This window comes from Nomascus leucogenys, chromosome 13, assembly GCF_006542625.1.
Source record: "Nomascus leucogenys isolate Asia chromosome 13, Asia_NLE_v1, whole genome shotgun sequence".
Classification (NCBI taxonomy): domain Eukaryota; kingdom Metazoa; phylum Chordata; class Mammalia; order Primates; family Hylobatidae; genus Nomascus; species Nomascus leucogenys.
Window position 1 is genome coordinate 88741866 of NC_044393.1, and position 20876 is coordinate 88762741.

The window sequence follows — 20876 nt, forward strand, 5'->3', positions numbered from 1 at the left end:
TCATCTGCCTTGAATCTGCAAATGCTACCATAAGCTGTGTTTCTTTGATTGAGAAAACATCCTTTTCCTAACATTTGCAAATTCTCCACACATCTATCTACCTATTGACTCATTATTTGTCAGAGTTACACGTTCAGACTTAATTCTCTTTCTGCAAGCTGCTAACTTGGCCCCAAATAACTCCTTTTGGTAACTCTGCTATACTGCTTTGAATGAAGCCATCAACCACTGTGGGTGAGCCAGCCTTGCCCTGCAGTGGCTGAGTACAGACAACCCATAATTGTTTATCTACAGGACATGGTGTCAAGAGCTCATAAGCAATCTGAAAATTCCCAATCCAATCCAGTGCTGAAGCAGACACTGATAAGACACAAATGCTTTTTAAGTTTCTTTCTCCAGGAAACTGATGGGATCAATGAAAAGAAAATAAAACAATTCAAAGAATCCGTTTTGAAACAAGAGTGGCATTGGCTAATTTTTTTTTTTTTTTTGAGACGGGGTCTCACTGTCACCTAGGCTGGAGTACAGTGCAATCATAGCTCATTGTAGGCTCAACTTTCTGGGCTCAAGAGATCCTCCCATCTCAGTTTCCCAAGTAGCTGGGATTACACGTGTGCGCCATCATGCCTGGCTAATTTATTTTTATTTTTTATTGAGACGGGGTCTCCCTATGTTGTCCAGGCTGGTCTCGAACTCCTGGGCTCAAGCGATCCTCCTGCCTCACACTCTCAAGGTGCTGGGATTACAGGCGTGAGCCACTGTGCCTGGCTGGGTTAAGAACCTTAATTATTTAGAAAAACACAAAACACCACTTTCTAAACATAGCATATGAATCTGCCAGGGTTGGGGTACCAAAGCACCACTGACTGGGCAGCCTAAACAGCAGACGCTGTCTTACAGTTCAAGAAGCTGGAGTCCAAGACCAAGGTGTCGGCAGGGCTGGTTCCTTCCGAGGCCTGGAAGGGAAGGGTCTGTTCTAGGCCTCCCTCCTTGGCTCAATGAGGACTGTCTTTTCTGTGTGTCTCTTCACATCATCTTCCCTCTGTGTGTATCTGTGTCCAAATTTCCCTTTTAATAAGGACATCAGTTGTATTGGGTTAGGGCCCACCCCGATGACCTCACTTTAACCTGATTCCTTCTATAAAGTCCCTACCTCCAAATAAAGTCACATTCTGAGATATGGAAGGTTAGGAATTTAAGGTATGAATTTGGGGGGGGGGAAACACAATTCAACCCATAACAATAGTTTTAAGGAAACCAAAAGCATTTTACTAAAGTATAATTTTCTCAGGTTAAATAATTACCATATTCCAAAAGAAGTATCTTCGGTTTTCCCTTCTTGGAGATAAGACATTTCATTTTGTGCTTTCTCTATATCTTACCTTAAAGGACCTATAAGTTCATTTCAATTAGTCTAATATCATAGCTGGAAACAAGTAAAAGCATACTGTCTATTTTAAATTAAGCTCTGCATGAGTTGATGTTACAACGCTTCTGAAAAAGGCCATATAGGAATGTATCTCTCAATCTACTGAGGAGCAACTGTAGTCACTTTGGTATAAAAGAGAATTGGGGCCAGGTGCAGTGGCTCACACCTGTAATTCTAACGCTTTGGGAGGCCGAGGTGGGTGGACTGCTTGAGCCCAGAAGTTCAAGACCAACCTGGGCAACACGGTGAAATTCTGTCTCTACAAAAAACAAAAAAAATTAGCCAGGTGTGGTGGTGCACACCCATAGTCCCAGCTATTCGAGAGGCTGAGGTGGGAGGATCACTTGAAGCTGGGAGGTAGAGGTTGCAGCAAGCTGTGATTGCAACACTGCACTCCAGCCTGGGTGACAGAGTAGACCCTGTCTCTGAGAGAGAGAGAGAAAGAGAGACAGACAGAGAGAGAGAATTGGGAGTGGCTTATTAATAACACAAAAACTAGGTTTCCAGTTTTGATTCTGTGTGTGTCTGAGGCAGAACCTAAGCAGGCCCCAAAAGCCACCTCAAGAGTGGCTGGCAGCGGGCGGGCAAGTTCAGGCCATCCCTCTTCATGCCCCTCAGCATCGAGGAGGAGCCCCGGCTTGGTTCTTCCTCGTGCGCCCTCGCTCACCTGCCATCCACATTGTTCCGTTTTTCAACACTGCATTTTCTTTCCAATGGAGGATCTCAAGAAGACAACCTTTTAAATAAACTTGGTGGGATGAAAAAGGCAAACACCCACAAACTATAAAAACAAAATCAGCTGTACTTCTGGTTTCAACCCAGAGGAATTCCATTTAAATCCACATTTTTTCAAAGATCTAGAAGGCTGCTCACTTTGTCCCTGAAATGTTCTAAATAAGGACGGTTAAAGTTTCAGCAGTACCAGTTTTCAGGTGTTTGAGTCACAAACCTTTACAAAAGCACTTTCCCTGAATTTTTCAGCCACTTCCTAACATGACATACCAATGTCCCTCCATTCACTACTGGTTCAAAATCCTCACTGACCACCTCAAGAGACAAGTAAACCAGACCTGCAGCAGATACTGAGGAGGCCAGGTGTGTGCCTGGCAATGGAAGGTAAACCTCAGATGGACTTTTCCTATCCTTTAGAAATGTTTGGTAAAGTCTAAATCAAGACTAAAAATCTGGTAGGCTTTTTCTCTTCTGTGCAAAAGTGAATTTGTTAGCCTTAAATGTCTGGTACTATGTTGGTAAAGTAAAATGATGCGTTTTACTAACCGAACACCCATTTCCGGCCCAGTCCACAGCTGAGGTGCCTTTTTGAGCTACCTCAGGTTCTACTTCAGAAATGTTTGCCGCACACAGAATCAGAACTGGAAATCTACTCTATTCCTTCCCATTTTGGTGTTCTTGTTACCATGTCACTGCTAATTTTTTCTCTCTTTTCTTTTTTTTGGAGACAGGTCTGGCTCTGCCACCTAGGCTGGAGTGCAGTGGTGAGATCTCGGCTCACTGCAACCTCCACCTCCCAGGTTCAAGCGATTCTCCTGCCTCAGCCTCCTGAGTAGCAGGGATTACAGGCATGCGCCAACATGCCCGGCTAATTTTTGTATTTTTAGTAGAGATGGGGTTTCACCATGTTGGCCAGGCTGGTCTCAAACTCCTGACCTCTGGTGATCCACCTGCCTCGGCTTCCCAAAGTGCTGGGATTATAGGCATGAGCCGTCGCACCTGGCCCTAATTTTCATTTAAACTAAAAACTGTGCAGATTCTATTACTATGTGTCCTCCCAAAAGATATGTTAAGTCCTAACCCCTAGTACCTGTGAATGTGATCTTTTTTGGAAATGGGGTCTTTTCAGAGGTAATCAAGTTACAGTAAAATCATTAAGGTGAGCCGTAATCCCATGACTGGTGTCTTTATAAGAGGAGACACAGACATACACACAGAGTGGGGGCCACGCAGTGACAGAGGCAGAGACTGGAGCAATGCAGCTGTAAGCCAAGGGATGCCCAGCATTGTTGGGAGCCATCAGAAGCCGGGAGAAGGCAAGAAGGGGATTTACCTGGAGTCTTCGAGGCAACGTGGCCCTGCTGACTCCTCCAAAACTGTGAGAGAAGACACTTCTGTTGTTTTAAGCCACCTATTAATAGTTTGTGTTAATTTGTTACAGTCGCCCTATGAAACTAGTACCCTCTGCAAAATAAGTCAGGATGTATTTCGTTGAAAAGGCATGTCTGCACTCAAGCTATGATAAAGTATTTATAACAATCGCAAAGTGATGCTGGCCAAATGGCAGGTTGCCCTCTCAGCCTCCTGGCCTGTGTCTGTGGCCTCTTGGTTGAAAAGCAACAGAAGCATCTACAGCTTTACTCCCACGTTTTAGTCTTAATTCCTGCCAGGGCACTATACACCTCCTCTCCTTATGCAAATATATTTGTTCATTGTGATTGAGGTTTGACTTCAAAACAACAAAATTTCTAAGGAAGGCATCTAAAGTTCGATCTGTTCTCATCAGCGACGTCCACAGTTAAGAGGCCACAGACGGCACTTCCTCAAACCTGCCTTTTCTAAACCTCAACTTCTTGCTGAGTTATACAAAGAAACCAGGACAAAAGGCTGCCATCTGGGTTCTGCGCTCAGTGCAACACCTGTTTGCACACCCCTTGTACTCATGTTTATGTATTTCTTTGAGCATTTCTCTCATAGGCTGTTCTCTAGCTGCAAAGAAAACTTTGTGAAAGATGTTTTGCAGACACAGTGATGCCGGGGATGTGAGATGCAGAAAACCCTTTCCCCCGGGCTCTCTTTAAATACAGGATTCATTTCATCCCCCTCTTAAAGCACAATAATCCATCCTTCTTACTTGATTTAAATAGCAACTGCTATTTACAACAGGAGCTCCATGTTACAACTCTTTTGTTCCTTGGAGAATTGTTTCATTCCCCTCAGTTGCCTTTAACTGACATCTGACTAAACTCAATTAGGGATCACTTTGGGAAAGGTACCACCTCCACAACTCACAGGGAGAGGGAAGAGCAGGAAGAAACGAAAGGAAGAAAGCTGGAGTGTGGGGAAAGTTGGCAGGCATGCAGAGAGGAAAAGGAAAAAGAAACTAAAGATGAGAAAAAGGTGAGAAAAGAGAAGGCAAGTGAAATCATATTGGGAGCACACTCAGAATAATAAAGTAGCATTGTAATGTGCTTTGTAAACTATAAAGCACAATAAAAATGCAATGTGGCATTATTTGCAATATTTAAATAGGTGCTTTTGTGTGTGTGTTTGCAGATATGAAAATCAGCTGGTTACAGGGATCTCTTGGCAGGGCAACCAGTGGCCCATTCTAAGCTGTGCAAATTAAAGTGGGTTCTTTGGTCTGTTGCAAGGACATTTTTCTACTGTGAGTCACTGTCATCAAGCCAGTCCTGGCATTATTACCCAACAACTCCATGGCACTGAGCCACTTACACCCAGTGCTGGGAGGAGGTGCCCACTCAGATAATAATGGTTCTTGCAGTGGGGCGCCTTCCCCACGTACATCTAAGATGTCTGATAGCTCTCCTATGTCTTGTTTTAAAACAGACAGGATGGCATTTGGTGATGCAGGCCATCCCTATCTTCATAGGGAGCTGTATTCCAAGAGCTCATTTTCAGATTGTTTCTGCATTCTCAACAACTAGGTCAGATGCCAGTGCTGCCCTTTCTAGCTGTGTGATCTCAGCAAGTTACTTAACCCCTTTCTGCCTCAATCCCCTCATCTCTAAAGTGGAGACAGTAATCATATTTCATAGGGTCCTTGTGAGGAGTAAATGAACATATATATATAACTATATATAACGTATATTATATATATGACATTATATAACATAATATATATAACATATTATGTGTGTGTGTGTGTGTGTGTGTGTGTGTATAAAATAGTGAGTCCCTGATATGGTTTGGATCAGTGTCCCCACCCAAATCTTAAATTGTAATCCCCAGTGCTGAAGGTGGGGCCTGGTGGGAGGTGACTGGATCATGGGGGTAGTTTCTCAAGAATGGTTTAGCATCATTCATCTTTGTACTGTCCTTGCAATGGGAATGAGTTCTCTTGTGAGATCTGGTGGCTTAAAAGTGTGTGGCACCTCCCCCCTCACTCTCTCTTGCTCCTGCTCTGGCCATGTCAAAGGCTGGCTCCTCCTTCACCTTCCACCATGACTGTAAGTTTCCTGAGGCCTCCCCAGAAACTGAGCAGATGCTAGCATCATGTTTCCTGTACAGCCTGCAGAACCAGAAGCCAATTAAACCTCTTTTCTTTATAAATTACCCAGACTCAGGTATTTCTTTACAGCAATGCAAGAATGGACTAATACAGTTCTAAACAAGTGTTTAGTGAAAACTGAGGGGAGGGTGGTCAGCTAGCTCCCCGAGGCCTAGCTAACACAGAATAGAATTTACTTTCAAAGCTTCTGCATCTCTTTTCCATGTAACATTTTAACCAAAAGCACTATCCTTGGTCATAACTGAGACCCAGTTTCTATGTATAATATGCTTATTGCAGATTTGTATCTACTGTATAAACAATGATCTCAACTTTTTTGATTAAGCACTTAATCGGGGAAAAAAGAATACTCCTGATATACGTGATTTTTATAATTAAAAATAATCTATGTTTTACTTTCCAATACAGTATTGTTAACCAAAAACACAAATATAGAAAAATTTAAAGATAAAGTGAGATAAAATATACATATTCAAATTTTCTTCTGTATCCTAATACGTCGTCTTGCACCCTTTACTTTGAAAAGCTGTGCTGTAATTCAGGTAAGCTAAGCCATGTAACTTAGAATTAGTCTTGGCCAAATGATCCACCTTGGACAATAAAAAGTACGCAAGAAGTAGCATTCCCAGGCAAAAGCCTTTCCGGCCAGCGTGTGACTCCTCTTTCCCTTATATTACGGTAACCACCCATGTTCTCGGGAGGAGTAGCTCCTTTGCCTGGTTAGTGAAAGAGGATAACAAAGAGCAGAGACCCCAGCTGACCCAAGATGTGGTGCAAGTGTGAAACAAACCTCTCTTGTTTGTTACTGCTGTATAACTTAGGCCATCCTAACCAGTGCTGGAATATTCCTTAATGCTGCCATCCCTAATGAGTCACAATTAACGTGGTTTAGTGTAATTCTATTGTGATGCACAGCATGCTCACCTAGCAAAACCAGAGCACACGTTTTTAAAGACAACGTTAAAATTCCGAAATAGTTCAGTCCCTTTCTTCCATATTTTAGCATCACTTCCATTCCCCAGGAGAATGCTTCAGGAGATCAATGTGTCAAATGATGAAACTACTCTCATCACCACCAGTGTTAGTGATTTCAAGTGTGCACGTACTAATCCCCCACCTAATAACTTTTCTGAACAAGTGGAAGGCACGGGATCTTCAGTGACAAATGCTCTGGTTTGGTTTGCAAACTTTGACGCAAATCACTCTCTGGTGACTAAAATGGGAAGATGCCCTACAGGAGTCTGGCACAGCTGCATACAGGCCTAAGTGCCCCCATGGGAGAATCAGCTTTTACCCTGGGCTGATGTTTTCTCTGGGAAAAATGGACTTTCCACACCCTGCCCCCTAAATGCATTCCCATGCTCCATGACGCCACGGTTGTGTTCTTGGTAAAGAATATTTAAGTTCTGACATCATAATAACCATGGGTATTATTCATGGTAAGCTCACAAGCCTGGGAAGGCACATTCTGTACTCTCTTTATCACTGAAGTCAGCAATGGTTTTAAAAATAGCATGGCTCACACACCCAGGGGACCACTGATTCATTAATGGACAAATACACACTATTGTGGACTCCTAACTTGTATGGTGTTTTAGATTGTGATTTCTAGAATCAAGGCACACATATTTATCATTTCCCTCATAGGAGTGTTATGCTGTACTAATTTATAAATAGAGATCTGCAGATCCTAAAAGAAGGAACCCTCAAAAATTACAAAACCAGGATCTGACAAGCCATATGATTTGTGACTCCAAAATGACGTAAAATGTAATTAATGAGAGTATCTACCAACTTGGTATAACTATGATATGTCATACCTAAATAAAGAGAGATGATGTTACAAAGATAATTAACACTAATCTTAGTGAAGTCTAGAAATAAGTCATAGGTTTTTCACTGTCGAGGGGGGAAGAGAATATTTGATTCTAGATATCTCATGCAGGTTCTTTAAGAGAAGCATCCCATGAGAAGAGAATGTTTTCATGATTTATAAATACATTTAGAAGTACATGACGACTTCAGCCTTTTGCTTAAATTCTGTGCTAAATAAGCAACTTTCTCATCTCTTACTGGGATTCCAGAGAGGACCTTCTGACCAAGGAGAAAATACCTTGATATGTAGGCCTAGCTTCCCTGGATGCTAGGATTATCTCTCTTTAAATGATTCAGATTGATCCATCAGCCTTTTACAGAATTAGTATGAACTAGTCTTTTAGAACCCAATAATCCTTAAACTTATGGAGTCAAATTTCCAAATCTGCTACGCTGAGGACTGTAGAGGACAGAGTGAGCAGCATCCAGGAATATCTGCTGAGCACCTACGATGTCCAAGCACCACCCCAAGAGTGGCAGGTGACCACTGGCATTGTGAAAGAAAGGGCTACCTGCTTTTCACGAGGTCAACATGACGAGATGGGCCAAGGGGAGAAGAGATAACTGACCACAAAAGGAAGTCACAACTGTCGTCCATTGAATGGTGCAGGCTTCAGAGAGTGGATGGAGTGCTCTGAGAGTCAGCGCCCCCTTTACACACGAGAGTGCACCCCAAGGGGAAGCCAGGGGTGAGCTGAAACACAGAGGCCAGCGAGCACTGGGTTCCAGGGACAGATGAGACCCATTTTTATTTAAGATTCATAAGCCATCCACTGCCTACAGGACCTGGGATAGTGTGCAGATACAATACAAAGCACAATATGAAAATAAGATAAAACAGGACCAAACCCATCTAAGGGAACACCAGGAAGAATAAAACCGTGCCTGTGGTTGAGGGCTCTTGCAGCGAGTGACAAAAGGGTCTGGAAAGGCTGGAGTCACCGTGGCAGGTCTTTGGTGCCTAGTTTCGATTTTGTTCTGTTGAGGAGTCACAGGAGGTGGCTGAGAGGGGAGGGAGGAACGGTACCACTTCTGAATGGGAAATGAAAGCATGTGGCCAGGGGCTCTGGCACCCGCCATGGAGGCGCATCTGAGAGGCGATGGGAACCCGCAGGGAAGCTGCAGACAAGAAACTCGAGGGATGACCCAAAGACCCTGGCACTGACAGGTGGGAAAGGAACCATGACAATGTGGAAGCCGCAGGATCAGGTGACAGGAGAATGAAGGGAAGGTGGTCCCTTTGGTGCCCTTGCTGACAAGTGACAGAGGAAGGCATGCCCTGGTAGGCGGAGGGGCCAATGCCCTGAAGAAGCATTCACTGGGGCACTGCAACTCTGTTTCCAGAAGGGGCTCGCACACACCAGTGTCAGGGTGGCCAAGGTGCTTCCCTGAGGGAACTCCCACAGCAGGATGCAGAGAGCACGCACTCCTGGCAAAGATGCCCTCTGCTCTACCCTGATTCCCAGGGAGGGCATCTCTAAGGCCAGAGCTGACCTGAAACAAAATCAGCTCTCAGGCACTCCTAGGAGTTACTGTCCTGGGCCAATACCCTTTGTTGAAGCTGGGAGGATGCTATCGAATAACATAAAAACTTAATCCCTACACTGGAGCTGTGGAGTACAACAGGAACTACAATCCTACAAAACACAGCAACCCTTGCGGAACCACGAAGGCCAGTCAAAGCCATTTACCCAACTAGGGTGCCTCATGTTACGCATAAGATATTAACAGAGAATGTCCGAATGTATGTTTTCCTTCCAACGGCTGGATGCAGGGAAGCTCTCAGGTTCTTTCACCAGCATCAAGTATACTCAATTTACTCCTCCAAACAAGCCATGCAGGCCCAGCGCTAAGAGTCTTCCCTGTCAGTTCTCAAAAGGTGGTCAAGGGGTAGAAACTCTGCTGCCGTCTTGCACCATACGGCTCTCAGCAGCTCGCCTTGTGGTCCTGACCTTGCCAGCCAAGCCCTTTTCATTCCGTTTTAGTTAAGCAGAAAATGAAGCTATCAGCTCCATTTCCACTCTCTCTGCATGAATTCATTTCCCTTTTCCATCCTGGCCCAAACTATATGGCTCATATAGTATTCCTACCGAGGTCTTACCTTGCTAAAGATTCTTCTCTTCTAAGACTTGCTGAATCCAAACACAAAGGTCGGAGGAAGTATGAGGATATATTCTAAGGGGCAACTTGAAATATAGGAAAGGATATAAGAATAATAAGCCTGTTGATTTCTTGTTTCCCAGCTTTTACACCCACAAAATCCTAAGAATTATTAAGGGATGGGGAATGTCTATGGAAGTGAAGTCAGTGACCCAGGAATCTGTTTTCCATACCTACTCATGCCATGAAATCCCATTAAGTCACCAGAAATCCCCTGGAGGATAAGCTCTAACACCAGTTAGTGAAAGAATAAAAATCACTCTGCAATTTGCTCATTACCCCAGCTTTTCACCCAAACCATGGCTGAAAATCGTTAGAAGCCCACCTTTCTCCTGGACTGCAGGAAAATGAGCTGCCAAGGGCCCTGCACATCTGGCCTCTGCTACACCAGGAGTTTGGGGCTGGAAGCTCCCCAGTGCCCCATTGGTCCTGGGCCACATAAGTGATTCAGAACGACAGGGTCACGACTAAGCCATAAAATAAGAAACAAAGAACAAAATGAGCCTTTTCTTAGTTGCAAGCTAAAATTTGGGGAAAGTGATTAGAAAAAAGAAAAACAGTGCGGGTTGCTGGGAAGGCCAATTTCCTTTTACTCACAGGAAATCTTTTCTGCTGATTTAAGAGCAGAGCCACACCTGCTCACAGACCAAATGTCAGCACAGGAGGAAGCTGCACCTTGAGTTATTCAACCAGTGACAAAAGCATTAATACAATTCTGAGCTAAGGAAATTCAACCTGGGCTTCAGGGCCCAGACCTGATCCATCTGCACATGAGTTAGAGAAAGGATTCGAGTTTATGGAAAGAAAGGGCATAGGAAAGGCACAGGCTCAATTCAAGACTTGGCAGTCCTGTTTTATACATGTTCCCCGAGTACAGACCAGCAGATCTGGGCTCACAAACAAGACCCAAGACCTCCATTCTAAAAGAAATGAGAACTCCACCGGGTCAACTGACAGAACTGGAATGTAAACAGTGGCTCGGATAAAAATATTCTATGTGTTACATTCTCTTCAGTTGATCTCTGTACCATGTATGAGAGTGCCCTATTCTCAGGAAACACACGCTGAAGCATCAGGGGTAACGCGGAGCTGTCCAGAGGAGCTCTGTGTGCTGCTGGAGAGGTTCTGTAATCTCTGTTGTCTGATGCAGCCACACGTGTCTATGCAGCCCTTGAAAATGTGGCTGGTGTGACTGAGGAACTGAATGTAAAGTTTTGTTTAGTTTTAATTTAAATAGCTACTTGTGGCTAGTAGCTACCATTCTGGATGGTGCTGGAATAAAGGGCCATGATATTTGTAACTTACCCTCAAGTCACATAGCAATCATTAGTGTGTCTGTATATACAAACACACCACAGGCACACACACGACAACCAAAAGAGCAACAGTGAGAGACAGCACATTCGAGGGAATGACAAAACAAAGGGGGTGAAGTGATAACAGGAAAATCTGGATACGGGGTATAGGGGAGGGGAATCTGGGTATGGGGTATAGGGGTAGTCTTTGTACTATTTTTATTTTTGCAGTTTTTTAGTAACTTGGAAACTATTTCCAAATAAAATGTTTTTAAATGTATAAGGATGAACATTTATTTATTAATCACTGAAATCTACCGGACAAGTGGAACTCATTTCCGGGCAGGGAATGGAACCCAGGATGTCCAAGACATTGGCAAATTTTGAACGAATATCGTGGAGGCCACAGGACACTCCTCTGCACACTGCTCCTCCACAGCCACGGCATGGTGCTTCCCCCACAGTGGCAGAACAAATGCCCTCACCCAAGATAAATTTTCTCACTTCTTTCCATCTGACCTCTAGCCTGTCTACATCCATGAAGGACTTGGCTACAAAGGTAAGTTTCGGGCAGGTTTTGTTTGTTTTTGAAACAGGGTCTCACTATGTTGTCCAGGCTCAAACTCCTGGGATCAAATGATCCTCCTTGCCTTAGCCTCTCTATTTGCTGGGACCACAGGTATGTGCCACCATTCCCAGAAGGGCAATTTTTAAAGTAACAGCTTTATGGACATAACAACTCACATACCATAAAGTTCACATTTTAAAAATGTATAATGCAGGCTGGGTGCAGTGGCTCATGCCTGTAATCCCACATTTTGGGAGGCTGAGGTGGGCAGATCACATGAGGCCAAGAGTTCAAGACCAGCCTGGCCAACATGGCAAAACCTCATCTCTACTAAAAATACAAAAAATAGCAGGGTGTGGTGGCACATGCCTGTAATCCCAGCTACTCGGGAGGCTGAGGCAGGAGAATTGCTTGAACCCCGGAGGCGGAGGTTGCGGTGAGCCAAGATTGCACCGCTGCACTCCAGTCTGGGTGACAGAGTGAGACCCTCTCCAAAAAAAAAAAAAGGTATAGTTCAGTGGTTTTGAACACAGTTGTGTGACCATCACTGCTATCACTGCTATCTAATTTCAAAACATTATCATCACTCTGATGATCAGAAACCCCATACCCATTAGCAGTCACTCCCCACTCCCCCTTCCCACAGCCCCTGGAAACCATGAATCTCTACTTTCTATCTCTGTGGACTTGCCTGTTCTAGACATTTCATATAAATGGTATCACACAATATATATATGTCTGTCTGGCTTCTTTTGCTCAACATAAAATTTTCAAGGTTTACTCATGTGGTAGCATGTATCAACATTCCATTCCCTTTTATTGCCAAATAATATTCAGTGGACTATTACTGCACATTTTGTTTATCCACTTGTCAGTTTATGGACATTTGGGCTGCTTCTACTTTTCGCTGCAATGCAACCATGTGGACATGTGGGTTTATTCCTCTTGGGTACATACCTGGGAGTGGAACTGCCAGGTCATGTGGCGACTCTATGTTTAACCTTTTGAGGACTTGACACTTGTTTTCCAAAGTGGCCTCCCGAAGTCCCCAGGAGTCATGCAAAGTCCCCCAGAGGTCCCAGGCAAAGTGCACAGAAGGCTCTTCTGCAGAGATGCCGCCCTTCTGTCCTTCGGTAAAATACCAGCCTAAATTCAAAGCAGGAGTCAGGGTTTGTTTGATTTGAGGTAAATAAATTAGAGAAGCTGTGACTCGCTCAGTGCCAGCAGCATGCTTAGCCTGGTATCGCCCCGGAGAAAGAGCCAGCACCTGGCATGGCAGACGAGGGTTGGCACAATGCATGCTTGCTTGCCAGATGAAGAGGCGCTCTGTGCAAAGTGCAGCTGCAGCAGGACGCAAACTGGTGCTCTCTACCGTCCCTCACCAGGGCAAAGCTGTCTGTGCTCCTGGTCAAAGCCTCGGAGGATTTATTTACTGTCACCCACACACTGTGCTCCTGAAAGTGCCTGCTCAGAAACGGGCAGGGAGAAGACCTGGAAGGGGTGAGGACCATGAGAAATCAGAGAGCAACTAGACAAGGAAGATATCAAAAGAGACGGGTCCTTCAAGGCCTACACACCTGTTAGTCCTAATATATTCCAGAGCAAGGGATCAGACTGGTGCACACATGGGCTGAAGCCCAGGGAAGGAGCCAAGTCCACCACCAATGCAACTGGTGAGTCAGTATCAGGCATGTGTCCCCTCCAAGCTGGCAGTAAACAAACGCTCACACTTCATGTTTGGGCACCGGACTAAATTACCAGGCAAAAGTACAAATTCCGGCCAGGCGCGGTGGCTCATGCCTATAATCCCAGCACTTTGAGAGGCTGAGATGGGCGGATCACTTGAGGTCAGGAGCTCAAGACCAGCCTGGCCAACATGGTGAAACCCTATCTCTACTAAAAATATGAAAATTAGCCGGACATGGTGGCAGGTGCCTGTCGTCCCAGCTACTCAGGAGGCTGAGGCAGGAGAACTGCTTGAACCCTGGAGGCAGAGGTTGCAGTGAGCTGAGATCGCGCCACTGCACTCCAGCCTGGGTGAGACTCCATCTCAAAAAATACAAAGTACAAATTCTAAAGCTAGTCAAGCAAGCTTGGAGGTTGGTGAAGAGTTGGTGAGGAAAGGAGGATTTCTGCAGAGAAGAGCAGAAGTCCTGGAATGGCTGGCTCTCTCTTTCGTTCCCTTCAAAAGCACTTTTTGTCCATGCATGCGCCTTGGGGAGACACTCGGTTTCATCTTAGAGTCACTGTGCTGAGCCCCGTAGGCTCCTTCTTTCACTCTGGACCCCATCCTTTGTATCGTCCTTTCCTCTTGCAACATTTCACTTGTCCTTCACCTTTGCCCCCTCGGGACAAACTTTGTTGGCAGGCCTGGCATTATTTTTGTTTTTGAAGATATTGTATTTCAAAAGCAAACTGCTACATATTTAATAAAGAAAGCTCAAACACAGTTTGACGTGGTAGGGATGCAGAAGTGGCAGGCAGGTAGCTTGAGATCCTGAATATGTCCTACCAGTGCACAGCCTGTCCCCGCAGCCCCCATTAATCTCCACACTCTAGCCTGTCCCACCTTTGTTATTTCTCCAATTCTGTGAATGTTGATCAGTTCAGTATAGCTCTGAATTTTCACAGGTAATTCCTCCTGTCTCCTGTGCATTCATTTTCTCAGTCACTATTCAATAAATACTCAGTATGATCACCACCATTCATGTTTTGTTGTCTGTAATATGGTTCGTCTTTTGAAATCATAGATAAGTGGCACAGCACCTGGTATGATGAAAAACGTCAGAGAAAACAAAGATAAGAACGTGAACTTGATCTTTACATACACTTTCTCATCTAAGCCTCACGGCAACCCTGGGAGGTCATTATTATCATCCTCACCTTACAGAAGAAAGAGATCCAGAGAGACTAGCAGGATTCGCTCCCCCAAGGTCATGAGCTCGTAAAATCAGAGGACCTGAATTCAAACACATGTCAGTATGACCCTAAAGCCTTTACATTTTTCATTAGGAATGTACATGGCAACATTTTTAAAAGTCATAAACCCTTACTCAGCCATGACATGGTTATAAATTGTAGAAAGAACAATGGAGTGGGAGTTAGAAAATTTGGCTTCAAGTCTGGCTTTGTGTTGATTTTGAGCAAGTCACTTAATATTTCTGAACACAGATTTCCTCTTCCATGAAGGAGGCAATGCTTCCCAAACTGTGCTTAGTGTCCTGTGAGGTGCTAATATTTATTATGAAAAAAGAAGAAAAAAATGAGGTCAAAACAGTTTAAGAAATGCTGGGTTAAATCAAATAAAGTGGTTTTCTTTTTTGCAGGACTTCTCAGAGCCTTTAATATAGCGGTGCACACTGTGGATCTCCAAGAGGGACATACAATATGCTCTGAAGCCCAAATTTATTTATCAAATGAAAACTTTTTTTTTCTCCATACAAAACACTCTTTTTTGTCAGGATAGGAGACTGAAAAATAATGGATGGGATAATCTGCAAGGAATCTTTTAGCTCTAACAATGGGTAATTTTCTGATTTATCTTATCATTCCAAATGGACAGCAGATTTTCTGAGGGTAGAATGTGCTTTTCTATGAAATCAAGAAAATAGCAGCTAGGTAGGGGCATGCCAGAATGTTCAGAGAAGCAAAAGGAGCATGAGGACTCATCATAGACAGCTGTTCCTATAAAAGACTTGCACATCTAGGGGTATCTTCTCCCCTTTAAAATAAGTCAGCATCATCCAAATGCCATTGGGCTGGCTTTGTCTTCCAAAACAAATTTCCTGGGCGTTAACAGAGACTATAAACTGTCTTGACTGACTTACGAGGAACAATCAATAACGTCTGTCCAGGACCCATCAAATCCATGTCTAAGGAAAGGCCGTCTTTAGGACAGAAACGTGGAGATGGCTCTCTGGAGGCCAGTCTAGGTGGGACTCCCAAGCCCTTCACTGCTTTGCAGGCACCTCTTCCCCAGGTGCGCAGGAAGAGGCCCCAGCCAAAGAAAACCTAAGAGGCTTTGTTGGGGAGGAACAGGAGACCCTGCCGGACCCTGCGGGTTGGATCTTTACTGGCTGAAAGGGAGGGCTGCACACATCAGGGAGGAGAAATGGAGGAAGAAGACGATGGGCACAAAAGCAGAGGGGCAACAAGGTACAGATCATGTCTTGGGGACACAGGGTACAGTTCTCAGAATAGAGAAGAATGTCTAGGTCAAAGGTTTCCTAGAAAACTCCCTTCTCTTTAAAACAGACACATGATTTTCCTTGGGACATTTTTATATACAACTTACAATTGCCAGATCACTCTTGGAAAATACACTGCTCATCTTGGCAGTGGCAGTGGAAAGAAGCCAGTGTCCTTAGACATATCTCTTTGTGGACCCCAGCCCCAACATGCAGGTGTCCACAGCATAGGACAGAGGACTCCATGCAGCCAAAAATCTGTGCGGTTACCCCCTAAGTCCTCCATCTAGAAAAAAATGAGACTTGGTAGTAGCCACTGCCCTGTGGATTCAGCCAGAGCCCATCTCTAGACCCCAGCTATCCCCATGCTGTTCCAAGTTCCAGACCAGGGCTCCAGGATCAAAATGGCTCAGGGCTTTGTGCTAAGAAGAGCTCTGAACAAGACAAAAGGGGATGGTTTAAGACTCAGGATGCTGAGGATTAAGTATCTGGGCAGTTAGTTCTAGAGGTCACCTAAAAGATTACAGGGTTCTGCGAAAGACCTGGAATGAGGAACTAACATTGATTGTATGCCTATTTAAAAGCCAGGCACAACATCCAGAGTATATAGAGAACTCTTACAACTCAACAATAAAAACACAACCTAATTTTTTAAATGAATGAAGAACTGAATATACATTTAGCCAGAGAAGACACACAAATAGTGAATAAGCACAGGATGATCATCATTAATTATTAGGGAAATGCAAATCAAAAACAATGGGATACCAAGAAAACTGAAAACATATGTCTACACAAAACTATGTCCACAAATGTTCACAGGAGGATTATTCATAACAGCCAAAAAGTGGAAACCACCCACATGTCCATCAAGTGATTAACAGATAAGCAAAACGTGGTCTATTCCTACCGTGAAACACTATTTGGCAATACAAAGCAATGAAGAACCGATACCTGCTACAACATGGATGAACCTCAAAAACATTATGCTAAGCAAAAGCAGCCAGACACAAAAGATCACACATTGTCTGATTCCATTTCAATGAAGTGTCCAGGACAGGCAAACCCATAGAGACAGAAAATAGATTAGTGGTTGCCAGGGGCTAGGAGGAGAAGCGAATAGGGAGTGAGTTAACCGGAATGGGATTTCCTTTTGGGAATGATGAAATGTTCTGTAATTGGATAGTGGTGCCTGATGTATAACTTAGTGAACAGGCTAAAAGCTGGTGAACTGTATGCTTCAAAAAAGTGAACTTTCCGGTATGTGAGTTATATCTCAATAAAGCCATTTTAAAAATAGTCACAAAAGTAGATGCCTGATACATATTCTCACCCACCGGACCTGAAATGCATATCATCATCCCATTTTACAGATGAGGAAACTTGAGGACTGGTGAAAAGCAGCTAATTGCCAAGAGGCCCGCTGCTAAGCCACGTGACGGACTTACGGCAAGTGGATTTTAACTAGGTTTGCTGACTCTGGAGGCCACGTTCTGCTCGCTTCACCACGCTGCTCCCTGCCAAGATGATAAGCTAACCAGCAACTGCAGAACGGTTCCTCTGGAAAAAAGATCACTCTCTGGACAAAGGATCACTGACCTACATAAAATGCTAGTGCTGGAAGTCACGTTAAGCGGCATCTCGCCAAATCCCTTCATTTCACAGATGAATAAGTAGAGTTTCAAGGCACTGTACTGACCTGTCCAACCAAAGCAGCAAGGCTGGTGGGCACAGTCACCCTCTCATTTTACAGAAGACAAGCTGGCGTATTGTTCACCGCAATTAGTTAGGAATCAAAAGGTAGAAGGAGTTCACCCGGTTGGGGCATGCAGGTCAACAGGCATTCACCAACCTTCAAACATGCCAGCCTCACATCCAGGTCCCAGCTAGAAGATCACTCGGGCCAGTTATAGCTCACATTATTCTGCGGTTACCCTGAAATTTCTCTTCTAACCCTAGGAGTGCTCTGAAAAGTCCCACCAGGGTGCGACTGTTCCAAGGATCCCTTGGAGCTTTTGAACTACTTAGCAGGAATGAGGAGTTCTGGATTTAGCATTCAAGTGTGAGGATAAAGGCTAGGGAGACTGAGGAAGCAACTATCCTCCCCCCGAGCCTAAAGTGACTCCATGGGGAACCACTTGAGAAGGAAAGGGAAGGAAGCCGAAGCCGGATTATTTCACACTGCAACTGCGGGCCTTGAGGACTCTTAAGTTGGGGGTCTTTTTATTGCCTGCTTAATGTCTCCAGGGAATGTCCTATCTCAAACTTAAAATGTCCCAAATGGAGCTCATTTCCCCACTGTTCTCCATCCCACAAATCTATTCCTCCTCTTGTTTTCTATCTCCCCCAGGACTATCATTCGCATTTCCCAGTGGCTGAGGCTAAGCACCCTGACTCACCTTCCACACCCCCCTCACCCCCCAACTTCCAGGCAGTGGCCAGGCCTGCTGGCTCGAGCTCTGCCTCCACTTGCTGGCTGGAATCACCTCCTCCTCTGCATGCTCACTGCAAGCATTGTCCTGAGGACTCAGTAAATGTTTACTGAATTGAGAGGTCAATCCTACCCACTACTAGTTAAGTCTTCTCACAGCAAGTAGCAGCCACGATTATTTCAACACAGAAAAGGAGAAAAAGAGGAGCTGGATGACCTCGTGTAAATAGGTGACAGAGAGGTTATTAAAGCAAAGCTCGAGCCAGGAGGAGCAGAGCAGATGGGGCTGTGAGCCACTCTTTGCACGCATCCTGCTGGAACAGAAAGGCACACCAAGACACCAGGGCTACCGACTGCATCTGCAAATTATTCATTATTTCAGTGCAGTCCCTCTGAACTCTCCATCTGCTGATGGCTACTACAGTCAAATAATTACATTCAAATGAAAAAACCTGTGACCTGTAACTTGTTCCAGTCAGCCCAAGTGAGACACCCACTGTCCCCCAGCCGGGCCTTGTGCACCCCTGTGTGGGGCAACCTCGAGCTTGCTCCCTGGCCACCTCTCCAAATCAAGACCATCCTTCAAACTCCAGATCAAATGATGCATCCCTCATCATTGGGGACCTCAGGGTTTTCTCTTTGGGCCTAACGTGCTCATCACGTATTACCCTGCATCGCTTGATGTCTTTTGTTGCTTGGTTTAATCTTGCCTGCGATGAGTTTAAGAGTGCTTGGAAAAGACAGCGATTGTGCTGAAGTGGGCTAATGTATGTAAAGTATTAAGCTCAGAACTGGGCTTGGCACACTGTAGGCACTACCAATATAAGCATCAGCTACTGACTACTTATTGATGTCCCCTGAGTCCCCAAGCATGATGCACATGTGGCACAAGCTACCAAATCCGCTGGAGGTTGACAACAGGTTTCTCGCACCTCTTTTATCTTCCTAACCTCTACTCAAACTAAAACTCCTGCCCTCCAATTCAATGCCAGGAATTCCAGCTGCACATCCACCAGCCTCACCACTCAGTCAGGTGGCTCAGCTCCTTCCTTCTAGGCCATCCCTTCACTGTTCAGAGTCCAGTCGGCCAGGGCGATGTGGGCCAGGGGAGAGGCAGGCTCTAGCCTGACATAGCGTGTCTCTGCCTCACACCCCTCGCTTGTCTCAGGGTTAGAGATATTATGAGACTTGGTGAACCATTTGTTTCTTTCTGAAATCAGAATGATAACTAAGTAGAGCTAGAAAAAGAGGCAATTTTTAAATTATACCGGGCACTGAGCCAAGGCCGGTGGTGATACAATGACAACACTCATCTGTCCAGGGCTGGCCAAATCAGTCACAGGGCCCCCTTTTCAGTGTGAAACTGCACCAAATACTTCCCAGTTGGGGTTCCATCTCAGATTCTGAGATGTCCCATATGAATGCTCTCCAAACGGCATCCTCTGGTCACACTCCCTGCAGCAGCTGTCGATTCAGGGGCTGGAGGCAGGGTGGCAACTGTGAAGAACACAGAGGTGGCTGAGCCTCAGTAGCTTTTGTCAGGCATCTGCAATCAATAAGTCTAGTATGACAGACTCAGGGGAGACCCTCCCAGCTTCGGAGAAGGTGGTCTGCATCTGGACATTCCCACCTTCCTAGCGTTGGGACTAGCGGCCCCTCTGGGCACATCAAGGGCCGGCACTTGAAACCTGTAAAGAAACATCTCAGTCTGCCCATATCCAGAGACCCAGCTTCCTTGCTTCTCTTCAGGTGTCTTAATCTACCCCATCTCTACTGAGCACTAAACCAGTCGAAAATAATTTGGGCTCAAAGAAGGAACGGCAGACAAAGCCTCACATTAAGCATCTCTTTAGTAAAGCATCCAGAAAATTCTGCCTGCGTTACTTCACTTTTACTCCCACCTAGGCCCCTGTCGCTGAGGACAAGACCACACACAAGGGCACTAGCCAAGCCAGGGTGACCCGTCAGCCCCAACCCTCCTGTGGCCTCCACTGGATATCCAGGCACCCCCGGTTTTTCCTTTGGGCCCCATCCCACCACTATTCTGGTGATCTGGAGCCATACTGACCAACACATAGAATTAGCCAGCGGGCACAAGTGGCTATATAAATTTAAATTAATTAAAATAAAACACTGAGTTCCTCGGCCCCACTGGCCACATTTCAAGTGCTTATTGGTCACGTGGCAAGTAGCTACCATGGGAGAGAGGGGGACCGAGAGAAACATCAGTACAGAAAGCTCTATCAGGCAGAACTGTTCTAGATGGTGACATTTAAACTTGCAGGTGGCCAATTTTTTTTTTTTAACTGTCACTTTGTGGTCTTGAAGAAAATATTTTTCCAACCTGAAAGGACAAAATTGCTTTCACTAAAAAACTCAGTGAGGGAAAAGGCCACCTCCACGCAATGACCTTCACAGAACACCCGTGTTCTTCGGAAGCTGGTCTGCCCATCTGAGCTGCTTCTCTGCTTTCTGTGACACTTTTGGAACCCTCAGCCCTACATCCAGACTCCCACGCTCCGATGGAAACTTTAACCAAAGCATAGGAAGGGCTCTTGCTTTTCTTCTGGAGTTTGTAAGTCACTGTTTTTCCACGGGCCCTACATTACTTTATTTGGGCTAGTACAACACAGCAACACGAGCTGGGGGCATAATCAACACAATTTA

At 45.0% G+C, this 20876-nt stretch overlaps 1 protein-coding gene across 6 annotated transcripts in view; it reads right to left on the reverse strand.

Moving 5' to 3' along the window:
• HIPK2 (homeodomain interacting protein kinase 2) overlaps window positions 1-20876 on the reverse strand; it is a 216623-nt gene that overhangs the window by 166256 nt on the left and 29491 nt on the right. For 4 of the 6 annotated variants that reach the window (XM_030825842.1, XM_030825841.1, XM_030825840.1 and 1 more), the window contains exon 2: window positions 12549-12737. The exons of the other annotated variants lie outside the window; for them this stretch is intronic. In XM_030825842.1, the coding sequence (XP_030681702.1) occupies window positions 12549-12737 (189 nt within the window). The remainder of the gene's footprint in view (window positions 1-12548; window positions 12738-20876) is intronic. 6 annotated transcript variants of the gene reach the window in all.